Source organism: Chenopodium album, chromosome 3 (assembly GCF_948465745.1).
Source record: "Chenopodium album chromosome 3, dcCheAlbu1.1, whole genome shotgun sequence".
Taxonomy (NCBI): Eukaryota; Viridiplantae; Streptophyta; class Magnoliopsida; order Caryophyllales; family Amaranthaceae; genus Chenopodium; species Chenopodium album.
This window is the reverse complement of record NC_137836.1, coordinates 10609911-10624070: the sequence shown is the minus strand read 5'-3', so window position 1 is coordinate 10624070 and position 14160 is coordinate 10609911. Positions and strand designations below refer to the sequence as shown.

At 38.5% G+C, this 14160-nt stretch overlaps 2 protein-coding genes across 2 annotated transcripts; both read right to left on the bottom strand.

Annotated features, from left to right (window-relative positions):
• Positions 1–5269: 5269 nt before the first annotated feature.
• Positions 5270–5737, bottom strand: LOC145624829 (uncharacterized). Its single transcript, XM_081677917.1, has one exon. It carries the CDS (start codon positions 5735–5737, stop codon positions 5270–5272), a length of 468 nt encoding a protein of 155 aa, XP_081534043.1.
• Positions 5738–6234: 497 nt separating this feature from the next.
• On the bottom strand, positions 6235–6738 carry LOC145624828 (uncharacterized). Its single transcript, XM_081677916.1, has one exon. The coding sequence runs from the start codon at positions 6736–6738 to the stop codon at positions 6235–6237; it is 504 nt and encodes a 167-aa protein (XP_081534042.1).
• Positions 6739–14160: the final 7422 nt, after the last annotated feature.

The following is a 14160-nucleotide window of genomic DNA, read 5'->3' as shown; positions in this document are numbered from 1 at the left end:
TCTTTAATTTATTCCATTCCTTGTTCTGTAGGTGTATTTTTGGCAAGTATCTTCTTGATTGATATTCTTGATCTCGCTTTCCTTGCTTGTTTCAATCAAGCCGCTTTATCTGATTTGTTGTACTTCTTGATCATGGAGTGGTTCCCTAAATGTACTGGGTCGTATATTAATACGGGCCCAACAATTGCCCCTAATTTTTATTTTCAAGTATTGAAGGTGAAAATTACCTAAAGAAGTCGTTGAAGGATTTTCGAATTTTTAGAAGTTATTTCAACGGTTAACAAAAATAAGGAACATGGTGGCAGTTTTAAGGCAATTTTCTCGGTAATCGTGAAGGGCGGTTTATTTCTCCTGCCAATATTTATTCAGTGTGCAGGCTCACGTGTAGTTACTTTACTCTTTGCCCCAATTTCGAATTTCCTCAGGTATTTTCTCTCTCTTCTCTGTTCTTCTCTGTTTCTTTAATTACTTCTTTGCTTCGCTTGTGTTTTTGTGATGGTCGACACTGTGAGAGTAGTGTTTGCTGGGGTTGATCAGGGTGTGAAGAAGTCGACTTTGGTTGCACAAAATGTCTTCCCTGCTAAGGATGTTTATCCTTCAACAGTGACAAAGGAAGAGGTTCAGAAGATCGCTGCTATTGCGCGATTTCCTGATGGAGTGGTGGTGAAAATCCCATCTTCTAGGGAGAGAGCTCACTGGACTGCCCCTGGTTGGGTGTGCTTCTTTGAGTATCCCTTTGTGATTGGGCATACCTTCCCTTTCTCCCCCCTTGTTCGTTAATTTCTGTCTAGGGTTAGGGTTTCACCTTGTCAGTTGTTGCTCCAAACTTGGAGGGTCTTGAGAATTCTTGATTGTTGAGTGCGAAATTGGGTATAGAACTTGATGTGAGGGATTTATGTTATCCTTACACTATTAGGACCAGTGGTAAGGGTCGTGTTGGTCTACGTTTGAAGGATGGTGTTGGCCCTTTGGTGACCGACTTGGAGAAGGCGTTTGACAAGAAGTGGTATCACAAGTTTTTCTTTGTGAGGATTGATTCATTGGGTGATGATTGTGATTTTTTTATTGACACTGTTGAGGCTGAAGGTATTCTATTTTCTTGTTTTTCTGTGTCTTACTTTCCTTCTTTGTTGATTTAGGCTTATTTGCTTGATGGTTGCAGTGAGTAAGTTGAAGCAACGCTCTCAATCTCCATCTTTGGTTGATAAGCTGTACGAGTTGAGTGCGGACGAGAGATCTTTCATCAAATTGACGCAGCCCGAGGCAGTTATCCAGATAGAGTCTCTGGACGATTCTGATTCTGAACGGAAAGTTGCCCCTGCTATGTCTCAAGGTTTGTTTTCCTTTTTGCTGTGTTATGGCATTGCTGTTGTGATGTTCCTGTTTGTAAATCTGCTTGTGGTATTTCAATTTCGTTCTTTGTGTTGTTGTTATAAATTCGGTTGGCCTTCTGTTTGCTTTCCCTTTTGGGTTAACTATATACCCTGTTGAGTTTGTTGTCCCTGTACTTCTTATGCTTCTTATAGAGTCTGTTATGTTCCTTATAGACCTTGTTATACTCCTTGCTGTATTCCCTTTTGAATTTGTCATGTTTCTTGTAGATACTTCAAGGTCGTTGAGGTCTCATGAATTGCTTAGTTCTTCCTCTATCTTGGGTCGCATTAGATCGCGGGCCTCTTCTAAGGGTTCAGAGGATGTCCCTGCTCCAGCTAATGTGAAGCCTCTAAGGAGTGCTCCTCCTCCACCCCCTTCTGGTACCAATCTTAAGAGGAAGCTTGAGATTCCTGCTGACGTTGATGTTGTTAACTTTTCTTATGATTCTCTGGCCCCCCATGTGGGTAATTTGCTCTTCCCAACCTTCAAGGAGCGCCAATCTTCGCAGACTTTCGCTGACCTTTCTCAAGAGGCTGTTGCGCAGTCTTTCCAAGTATAGTATACCCCTAAAAAAAATTCGACAAAACAATTTTAAGTGTCCCTTTGTGTCCCCTAACCTTGTTGTGTGCTTTTGCAGAGCTTTCAGTCGTGCCTTGGTGTGTTGAGCAAGGTGTCAAAGTTCACTCAGGCTTATGATGTTATGAATAAGGAGCGTGATGCTCTTTTTGATAAGTATAAGGCTGCCACTGACGCTTTGAAGACTGAAAGGACCAAGTACAAGCAGTGCCTTGAAGATCGAGATGGGTTGAAGAATACTCTGAAGGAGACTGCAAACGACTCTCTTGATGCAGCTAGGTATTATTTTGGAAAGGCACGCTTGGAGATGATGGAGGATTATCAGCAAGGGAAGCATGGGGCGTGGGATTATGCTGCTGAGAAGTTGGCCTTTGAGAAAACTTTTCCTACAGGAACTGCTGCTCCTAGTACATTGCTGTTGGGCTATGCTGATGAAGAGGTTGACTCCCCCATGAACGAGGATGTCAAGGATGGTCATGAGGATTCCAAGTCTGCTGCTGAAGAGAAGACCCATGCTGATAACACTGGGGAGAATTAGTTTCAATGGTGTTGTGTTACCTGTTAGCTCTGAACAATATTTAAATTTCTTTGAAGAATGTTTGTTTTTACTGCCCTAGTGCAGTTGGATATTTTATTTTGTTTTTGTGCTGCCTCGTTGCATCTGGATGATTTGCTCATTTTGTTGCTTTTCGCAACTAAGTAATCTTACTTCTTTTGCTATATTGTGTTTTTGTTTCTTAATGTATCACAGTTGTATTACAGTTGTAGTACAGATGTAATATTGCTTACATGTTGTAGGGAATAATTTCAAGCCTTTAAAATCCCACTAGCTTGAACCCCACTGTGATCATACACTAAAGTACGGTGGTGTCCAAAAGGGAAGAAGATAGAGCAAAAGAGTCGCCAACAAGTTTTTAAGGAACTTGTAAACCGTTCACGAGGTGAAGGTTACACCCCTTAACGATCCAAGAGATCGTCAACTCCATAAGGTCATGAACCAAAATAGGGTTCGGGGATGAAGGTACAAATCCAACCTAAAAGAGATTGAACCTGCCCTAATAATAGGCCTCTACTTTATTCTGCTCGTATTCATGTGCGCTTTCTGACTAACATGCAATCAATAGAATTAACCCTAAACCTGTTTAATCTATGTTGGTTGAATTTAATGCACAAATAAACTATTATTGGCGATCACTTGAATTATAATCACAATTAACCCTAACAAGATTATTAATTATCTTATTAAGCATGATTGCAAATACAAATTCCCTTTAAACATGCAATAAAAGGTGTGATCAAGCAATAAATAATAAGCATCAAGCAACATAATAATATTCAACATCGTGAATAATAATAATAATCATCATCATAATCATCATCATAATCATAATCATGTTAAAGCATAGCAAGATCCTAGTCATGATACTAACAAGATTAATAACAAACCCTAGCATGTCACTAAGCGACAAAAATCAAATCTTTAACCCTAACATGATACTAACAATCATAAATAATAGGAAGAGAATAAAAGGCATCATAGCAATCATATTTAACATTAAAAATACCCTAGACATGATACTAGGAATCATAATAACAATATAAACATTATTTCTACATCATAATATCAATAAATCAATTAAAGCACTTACTTGGATGCTTCGTACCTCTTTCTAATTACAAAATACACACGTTAGTAACTTCAAGGAAAATAATAAACAAAACAATTAAATTAAATAATTGAAATAGAGATTTGGGACCAAACCCTCAGAAATTAAACCTTTCACGTCTAGGGCGAAGGCAACTTCGAATATGGCTAGGTGTTTCTAGATCTAATGAATGCGGAATTTTGTATTTGAGAAAAGGCTAGTTTAGAAAAAGAGAGAGAGAGAGAGAATAATCAAGAAAATCTTGATGAGAGTTGGTTATCGAAAAAGGGGAGATATGACCTCTATTTATAAGAAAAAAAGAGGGTCGAAGAATTAAGAAAAACATCCAAATTCGAATCGAAATAAAACTCGTAGACAGCAGTTTTTGCGGATTTTGTTTTTATCATATATTTTGATCCAGGAATAGGAATAAGATGAATAAGATGTCGTTGGAAAGATATTGAAGTCTACTTTCTAAAACAATTAAAATCAGATTAAAATATGTTGTAGAATAAAAGATATGAACGAAATAGTGAGATGGTGTCAGTTTTGGATAAAGTTTCATGTCTCATTCATATCTTTTTCGTTATAGCTCGGATTTAATATTATAATATATCATTGGAAAGATAATTTAAAGATCTATCCAACCATATAAAATTTGGATAAAAAATATGAGGCACAAAAATAATATCTGACTGTCTTTGAACATGTTTAAATCCGAATAGAGTTAGGACTTTAAAAAAGGAAAGTTTTATAAAAAAAGAAAGTTTATATTTAAATCAAATTCCTTAATCTTATCTTTTCAAAAAAGGATAATTAAGATATTTTAGAAACTTATAGAAGATTCTAATCAATCCTAATTAGTTTAAGAATAGGATTAAACCTTTGGACCCTCCTCATGATCATTGGGTCGTAGGTAAAATCCGGTTTGGGCCCAGTTTAATATTTTGGCCATAACTCCCTCAATATTCATCGAAATTGGGCTTATAATATATCGTTGGAAAGGTCTTTTCAATCCCCATACAACTACACCATTATTGGACCCTTATCATGGACCAAACTAAACTGGAATGGACGTTTTCATAAAATAGAGTGGGTTTTCGAGAACAGAAAGAAAGAATTTTAACAAAAACTAACCGCAACACTAGACTTTTTACACTTTCACCTCATTCGATTATGGTTCGACGTGAAAGGTATTCATCACTGGGTTTGGTTTTGGGGAGACACAAATGGGTGTCTACACATGTATGTGCTGCTAGTGTTTTCCTGCTTTGTGGGGATAATTGATTTGCTCGTTGCAGGGATAGATAGTCGTTGTCTTTTTATGCTTTGTTGTATTTTGTATGGCAGCGTAGCTTTTTGTCCTTGCAAAATAGAATTGGGTGAGGGGTGGTCATGGGTTTCCCCAACGGCCCTCCGATGCCAAAGTCAGTACTCGTAGTGAATATAAATTGAATTGACAAAGTTTAGGTGAAGAAGAGTACCTGTCGTGCTGCCTTTGGCTGTTGGAGATTTTTTTTTCCTGTTTTTCTTCTTTTTTTTGTTGCTTTATGGTTTTTTGTTTTTTTGTATTTTTTTAAAAAGAAAACGAAATTGAAATGATAACTACGTACCTTAGCTCTTCAGAAATGATAGAGTTTTAAATGTGCTGCGTTCCAACTTCTTTGTACCTCTTATCCTTTTGCGCTCTTGAGTTTGTAGGCTCCGTTGCCTACTACCTTGATGATTTCGTATGGTCCTTCCCAGTTGGGCGCTAGCTTTCCTGCGTTTACTTCTCTGGTATTTTCGTACACCTTTCTGAGGACCCAATCTCCTAATTTGTAAACTTTCGCTCTGACATTCTTGTTGAAGGACCTTGCTACTTCCTGCTGGTAGGCTGCCATCCTCATTCTTGCGTCTTCCCTTAGTTCCTCTACCGTGTCTAGGTTGTGCATTAGTTCAGCTTGGTTCTTTTCTTCTGTCATCAACCCATACCTTGCTGCGGGGACTTCTACTTCTGTTGGGATTACTGCTTCGCATCCACACACTAATGAAAAGGGGGTGTGACCAGTGGCGCCTTTTGGAGTTGTTCTGTCTGCCCACAATATGTTGGGTAGTTCATCTGCCCATTTCCCTTTTGCTCCTTCTAACCTTTTCTTCATGTTGCCTATTAGGACCTTATTGCTTGACTATGCTTGTCCGTTTGCTTGTGGGTATCTTGGTGTAGATGTGATGAGGGAAATATTCCATTCTTTACAGAACTTTGTGGTTTTGTTGCTGATGAACTGGGACCCGTTGTCTGTAATGATCTCTGCTGGTACTCCAAATCTACTTAGGATGTTCCTTTTGATAAATGAGATGACGTTCTTATCCTTGATTTCCTTGTACGCTTCTACTTCGATCCATTTTGAGAAGTAATCCGTCATTGCTAAGAAGTACACTCTCTGTCCTGATAATGGAGGTAATTTTACTATGTCCATTCCCCACTTCATGAATGGCCAAGGTGTCAATGTTGGTGCAACTCTTCAGATGGCTTGTGTGTTAAAGGTGCGTGTTTCTGGCATGCTAAGCATTTCTTGGAAAATTAAGCGGCGTCCTTTCTCATGCTGGGCTAGTAGTATCCCATCCTGAGTGCTATGTTGGCCAGGTTTCTTCCTCCTTAATGATTTCCGCATTCACCACTGTGTAGGGAGTGTAGGACCTGTTGCGCTTCTTCAATTTCTAAGCATCGTAAGAAGGGACTTGCTACAGACTTTTTGAAGAGTATGTTGCTGATTAGGCAATACTTTGAGGCTTTTATGGCAAGTGCTTGGGTTTCCACTTTCCCTGCTGGTACTGTTCTGTCCAGGAGGTAGTTCTTGAGAGGTTTCGTCCATCTACTTTCTTCCTTTCCTGTAGGGTCTGTTTGGATTTCGTAGACACTCATAGTTGGCTCCTTTTCTATAGCTGGAGAGAGTACGTGTACTAGGGGGATGGCTCCAAATTCTTCAGGGTTAATATTTGACCCCAAGTTTGCCAGGGCGTCTGCTTCAGTGTTTAAGTTTCTAGGTACTTGGTTTATCTTGAACTCCTTAAATTCCTTAATGAGACTTCTTGTGACTTCTAGGTAGGCTATCATCTTGGCGTCCTTTGCTGCGTATTCCCCATTGATTTGATTTACCATGAGTAAGGAATCTGAGATTACCTCTAGATGTTGTATCTTCATATCTCTTGCGACAGTTAACCATGTGATTAGTGCTTCGTACTCGGCCTCATTGTTGGTGGCCTTGAAGTTACACCTTATTGCTTGTGCTATTTTGTCTCCTTGTGGTGATGTCAGCACCACTCCCAGGCCTACACCGCGTATGTTTGCTGCGCCATCTGTATGGAGTGTCCATTTCTATGTAGCCTTTGGCTCCTGTAAGGCCAATACCTCTTTATGTGCTTCTTCCTCAAGGGCTAGGCTGAAGTCTGCTACAAAGTCTGCCAGAGCTTGTGACTTGATTGCGGTTCTAGGCTCATATTGTATATCGTTCCTGCTCAAATGTAAGGCCCATTTCTCCATCCTCCCTGACATTTCTGGCTTTCTCATGATGGCCTTGATGGGGTAGTTGGTTCGTACTCATATAGAATGGCTTTCAAAGTATGGGCGTAGCTTTATTGAAGCAGTAACTAAAGCTAAAATGATTTTCTCTAAGGATGCGTACCTCGTTTCCGCACTGAGTAAGGTTTTGCTTACGTAGTAGATTGGAAATTGCTCTTTGTCTTCTTCTCTGGTGAGGACTGCGCTGATCGTCCCTTCAGATACTACGAGGTACAATTGGAGTGGCTCCTCTTCTTTAGGTTTAGAGAGTACCAACGGGTTGGCTAAGTATTCCTTTCACTTCTGAAATGCTTCGCCGTGCTCTTGTTCCCATTTGAATTCCTTATTCTTCTTCAGGACTTCGTAGAAGGCTCTGTTCTTGTTTGAAGATTTTGAGATGAACCTGTTCAGTGCTGCAATTTGAAGGAGTTATGTCTTCGATAAGTGCAATTACTAGATATATCAAGGATCACTATTATGGAGATAATAAGTTCGTTCTCTTGGGGCGTCATCATCTGTTGCTAGACTATGAGAGATGATCTTTGGGCTAGTAAAATAGCCCAAAGCCTGCTAGAATGGATCCTATGAGGTCACACACAAAGGTATTGGGTTAAGCAAGTAAGAGGCCCATTATTGGGCCTTATGAGTATTAACTGATCATGAATAGGATTGGACTAGTGTAGTTTGATTGGGATTAGGAATTGGGCTTGGTCATGGACTCTTATTTATGGATATGATCTATAAATAAGATCCATGCCTAGGGTTGCATGATACAAGAGTCACAATCAACTTACAGTGAATTGTGAATCAAGGCAACCGAATCCCAATACCCTCATCTCCCCCTCTCTCTCTCACGACACCCCTCTCCCCCCCTTGGACTTGCGGCCGACCACCCTTGGTGGTGTTCGCGGTGGTTCGTGGTGGTTCGTGACTAGTTCGTTGCTCATACCTCTCCGTAGAAGGTCGATTGAAGAGTTCGATCGCGACTAACTAGCATTAGTGGAGGTCTTAATCTGTGCATGTGGACCAAGTAGAGGAATCACGTTTGAGGTTCTTTGTCTCCCTTGTTCTTGCTCGATTGCTAGTGGAATCACGCTTCAAAGGTATAATTCTTACTCTTTATGTGTTATGCATGAGATCCTTGGTTAGGTGCTATATGAATATGATTCATGATTATTTCCGCTGCGTAGTACCTATAATCCCCTTCAGTGGTATCAGTTAGCCTCTTGCAATTACATATATTGAGTATTAAACCTTTGATAATCCACAATTTTAATTCAATTAGGAGGGAGAATAATTTAATTATGGGTCAATTATTATATTAAATGTAATTTAACAATATAGAATCATTAAAGTTGTTTAATTTGCTCCATATTAGCCCTAAATGATCCGAAAATAGCCCTACAATATTCGAAAATTCGAACCCTCGCCCCCTTAATAATTTCGAAATTTTCGAAATCATTAACCCTAATTTGTGAAATTTTTTTTTTTTTTTATTTTGATTTAATTCGAAAGTTTTAAGTTTAAAGAATTTAATCTAATTGATTTCATGATAAATTATGAATTTTTCATGATCAACCTATTTAAATTAAAAGTTAAATTGAATTGGGATTAAATTCATGAAGAACCCTAATTTTAAAATTGAATATGATTTAATTTTAAAATTGGATGGACCACATTAATTTTAATAAAAATGTTTTGTTTGAAATTAAAAATAAAAAAAACCAAAAAAAAAAAAAAGGGAATTGAGGTGCGGCAGCCGCGGCTAGGTGGCGCAGCCACGTCGACTGCCGCACCGGTGGTGGTCCAGGAGGGAGGGTGGGCTGGGCACGGGTCAGTCAAAGGGGCAGCGCAGCAGTGCACCACCCCGATGTGTATGCTGCTGCTGCTGTCCGCGCGTCGCTGCAGGGGCAGTGCACACCGCAAGGTGTGCGGCCACCGTGGCCGGCTTCGGCTGGCCACACCATGGTGGCTGACGCGGTTTTTTAAAAAAAAAAAAAAATTTTTTTTAATTTTATTTTGAATAAAATCAGTTTTCAAAATTAAAAATTAAAAGATAAGTTTTGATTTTGAAAAGATAATTAACAAAATTAAAGTTGTTAATTTTGTTAAGATAGGATAATTATGGAGCAAAAGATTCTATTTGGATAATAATTGATTAAATAATATGATTATCCTATAATTATTTTAGGATATTAATTGATTTAAAATATGTGATTGGCAAGTAATTAGGATAGAATCTCCTAAAAGTTAGGATAATCATGGAAAATAAATATGATTTATTTTCCAAAATTAAAATAAGATTTGATTCTATCTCATACCTAAATTAAAATATATGATATTTTATAATTGGTTATGAATAATATATGATATTATCTAATTACAGTAATTAATTAAAATATGAGATATTTTAGGAGCCATGTTTCCTTTACTGTGAACATTCGATGTTGTAGTTTAGGAAAGCATGATGAGTGATTTATTATATGGCATTTTATAATATATGATGTTATATATTGCTATATAGACTAGTATGGCCCATAGATTCTAAATACGATCTGCGCATCGTTTCGTATTTTTGTAATCTAAATACGGTCTGCGTACCGTTAAGTATTTTTGTAATTTATTTTATTTTATTTAAGTAGTAGATAGAATAGAATAGAATTATAGGTTGCAGTTAATCCAAGAATCCATGGAGTGGAGGCCCAAAGGAGCAAGATGATGAGATCCATGAAGGTTCAAGTGGGAGCTTTTGCTTTATTAGTTTTCTTAGGATTAAGGGCCATACTATGTCATGTTTTATTTATGCATTAGTAGATTATGCATGTTAGATTTTATTTATGTTGTTTGATGATGCGCTAGAGTTCACTAAATAATCACAACATAATGAATCTAGGTCCCAGTTGTTGGCTAACCATGGCCCTACCTTCGATATTTATGGCAGGTCATGGTTAGCTCATGGTTAGGCCAACTTGTTGGAAAAGAAGATTCAGGCACTATGAGCTAACCATATTGTACAAATGTCTTCGTGCCATCTGTCGAGGTGGCATAGGAGCATTAGGAAGTGGAGGCATAAATGATCAAAATGTAAGAGAGGTCGTTAACTCGATCCCTCAGATTTACTATTCCTGGACTGACAGTGTAAGGTATGAGGCTTACAATGTCCATTGTAAAATAATGGCTAAAAGACTCATGCCTGGTCAGTCAGTAAGGGCCCATGTAAGGGAATTGATTGAAATGTTCAATCAAATGGATGTCCTTGGGAAACCGATCGATGATGACTCTGTTCATGATATTATTTTGTTCTCACTCCATGATGGTTTTGACATTGTCAAGCTCACTCATAATGATGAGGGATCTTCGGTGACATTGATCAATCTGTTGCTTAACCATGCTGAAGAGTTCCTGAAGAGGAGAGGAAGCGAATGCTTCTTTTGCGGTAGTTGGCCATGCCATACACCAGGGTGTCCCCACTATACACCAGTGAAAACTGAAGGTAAAGAGTTACTTGATGTTTTCGTTGTAGAAATTAATCTTACTTCATCTTCCACTTGGGTATTTGATACCGGATGTGGTGCTCATATCGTTAATAACGTGCAGGGCTTGAAAGAAAGTAAGAAGTTAGCAAAAGGGGAAGTAACGCTTCGAGTAGGAAATGGAGCAAAAGTTGCTGCTCTTGCTATTGGAAGCTATCATTTAAGACTTCCTTCTAGACTTATTTTGGTGCTTAATAACTGTTATTATGTACCAACAATAACTAAAAACATTATTTCAGTTCCTGTTTTAGATTCTGAAGGATTTTCATTTGAAATAAGAGACAAGTGTTGTTTTATTTCGAAAGAAAATATGTTATATGCTAACGCCAAATTAATTAATGGTTTTATGTATTAGAATATACAACCCATGTCTACAATATTGATCATAAAAGGCAGAAAACAGATGGTTCAAACCCAACTTACCTATGACATTGTAGGCTTGGTCACATTAACCAAAAGCGTATCCAGAAATTACACAAGGATGTACTTCTTTCTTCATTTGATTATGAAACATTTGAAAATTGTGAGTCATGCTTGCTTGGGAAAATGACTAAGTCACCCTTCATGGGTATAGGTGAAAGAGCTAGTGATCTTTAGGGACTCATACATACGGATGTGTGTGGACCAATGAGTTCAAAAGCAAGGGGTGGGTTTAACTACTTCATTACTTTTACTGATGATTTAAGTAGATATGGTTATGTCTACTTAATGAAGAACAAATCGGAATCCTTTGAAAAGTTCAAAGAATTCCAGAATGAGGTACAAAACCAACTTGGGAAGACGATTAAAGCATTACGATCAGAGCGTGGTGGTGAATATTTAACCCAAGAATTTGATGAACATCTGATTAATTGTGGAATACTTTCACAGTTAACTCCTTCAGGAACGCCATAGTTGAATGGTGTGTCAGAAAGGAGGAACAAGACTTTACTTGATATGGTGAGGTCCATGATGAGCTTTACTGATCTTCACATATCATTTTTGGGATATGCATTAGAATCAGCTGCTAGAATACTAAACAGAAGCCCGTCCAAAGCAGTTGAAAAGACCCCATATGAGATATGGAATGGAAGAGCTCCAAAATTGTCTTTTCTCAAGATTTGGGGATGTGAAGCCTATGTAAAACGTTTACAAGGTGATAAACTACAACCTAAATCAGACAAGTGTTTCTTTGTCGGCTATCCAAAAGAAACAAAAGGGTACTACTTCTACAATCGCGAAGATAACAAAGTGTTTGTTGCTCGCGATGGTGTCTTTCTAGAAAAGGAATTCCTGTCTAGAAAGCCAAGTGGGAGTAAAGTAGTTCTCGAAGAAATTCGGGACGAGCAACAAATGGATGTGGATAACACCACATCAAAGGCGAGGGCACATGAGTCGATTAATCATGCGTCGGAGCAAGCTAATTCGACTAGCAAGACTCCTATCGTCCCACTTGAACCTAGTTCATGCGAAAATCTTCAAGGAGTTGGAGAGAATATTTCTATTGTTGCTCCTACCCCACGTAGGTCTACCAGAATCAGAAACAAACAGTTTAGTGAGGTTCTGATAACTGAGGATTATGAAATCTTCTTATTGGAGAATGAAGAACCTACTACCTACAAGCAAGCTTTGGCGAGCCCCAACTTAGATAAATGGCTTGAGGCCATGAAGTCCGAAATGGAATCAATGTCTGAAAATGAAGTGTGGACCCTAGTTGACTTGCCTGATGGGGTAAAACCTATTGGTTGCAAATGGGTTTACAAAATTAAAACAGACAAAGATGGAAATGCCTACATCCATAAAGCAAGACTGGTTGCAAAAGGATACAGGCAGATTCATGGTATTGACTATGATGAGACCTTTTCCCCAGTAGCCATGCTTAAGTCCATTCGGATACTTCTAGCGATTGCTGCATTTTTCGATTACGAAATTTGGCAGATGGATGTCAAAACCGCCTTCTTGAATGGGTTCTTGACGGAGGAAGTGTATATGACACAACCTGAGGGTTTTGAGGATCCAGAAAATCCTAGTAAGGTATGCAAACTTCAAAAATCCATTTATGGATTGAAGCAAGCATCCAGGAGTTGGAATCTTCGTTTTGATGAAGCAATCAAACAGTTTGATTTTCTCAAAAGAGAAGAGGAACCTTGTGTATACAAGAAGTCTAGTGGGAGCAGCATAGTTTTCCTAGTCTTGTATGTAGATGACATACTGCTCATGGGAAATGACATACCAATGCTTGAGTCAGTCAAGGAATGGTTGAAGAGTTGTTTTTCCATGAAGGACTTGGGTAACGCCGAGTACATTTTGCGAATCAAGATCCATCGAGACAGGTCTCGAAGGATGATTGGACTAAGTCAAGAGACTTATATTGATAAGGTTCTTGATAGGTTTGATATGACAAACTCCAAGAGAGGATTTCTCCCCATGTCTCATGGCATTACGCTCAGTAAATCTCAATGTCCGGTTATGCCGGATGAGATGAGACGTATGGCTATCACTCCTTATGCTTCTGCAATAGGATCGATAATGTATGCCATGATTTGTACAAGGCCGGATGTTGCATTTGCTCTAAGCATGTGTAGCAGGTTTCAGGCAAATCCAGGTGATGCACACTGGACAGCTGCCAAGAACATCCTTAAGTACTTGAGAAGAACGAAAGGAATGTTTCTAGTTTATGGTGGCGAAGATGAGTTGGTTTTCAAAGGTTATACGGATGCGAGTTTCCAAACGGACAGGGATGACTTTAGATCACAGTTTGGGTACATTTTCTGTCTGAATGGAGGAGCAGTGAGCTGGAAGAGTTCGAAGCAAAGCACTGTCGCAGACTCTACAACAGAATCAGAATATTTGGCTGCAGTTGAGGCAGCCAAAGAAGCAGTTTGGATAAAGAAATTCCTAACTGAGCTGGATATCGTACCAAGTGCTCAAAAAGGAATTGAATTGTATTGTGACAACAATGGCACCATTGCTCAATCAAAGGAGCCTAGGTCACACTTCAAATCCAAACATGTTGAGAGGAAGTATCACCTCATTCGAGAAATCGTTAACAGAGGAGATGTGAAGATGTGCAAAGTTCATACGGATGAGAATATCGCTGATCCACTTACTAAACCCCTTCCACTACCTAAGCATGAGAAACATGCTAGTGAAGCTAGACTGAAGCAAATGATGTAATTAGAAGTTGTATTTATTTTTGGAGAAAAATAAGTTACATATGTAATACACTCATTTGCAGAATTATGTTTAATCAGAAATTTTATTATTTCTCTTATTTAATGATGGTTTTCAATATTAAATAAAATGTCCAAAATAATTATGGATTGATGGGCTCATCAGGTTGATGACCTGGTGAATGAAACCCCACAGGTGAACAAAATCCATATATTATTTAAGTTCCTAGTTCAGAATCATTAAATTGGACATAAATGATTTCTAATAATGGACTAGCATGTAAGATTGATTGGATAACGCAGTTTCATGGGCTATAGGAGCATAGTGAGGCTCAGCC

What these genes read in the sequence shown, in the direction of transcription:
- LOC145624829 (XM_081677917.1), bottom strand. Translation starts at nt 5,737, where the DNA reads ATGAAGAAAAGGTTAGAAGGAGCAAAAGGGAAATGGGCAGATGAACTA.
- LOC145624828 (XM_081677916.1), bottom strand. Translation starts at nt 6,738, where the DNA reads ATGGTAAATCAAATCAATGGGGAATACGCAGCAAAGGACGCCAAGATG.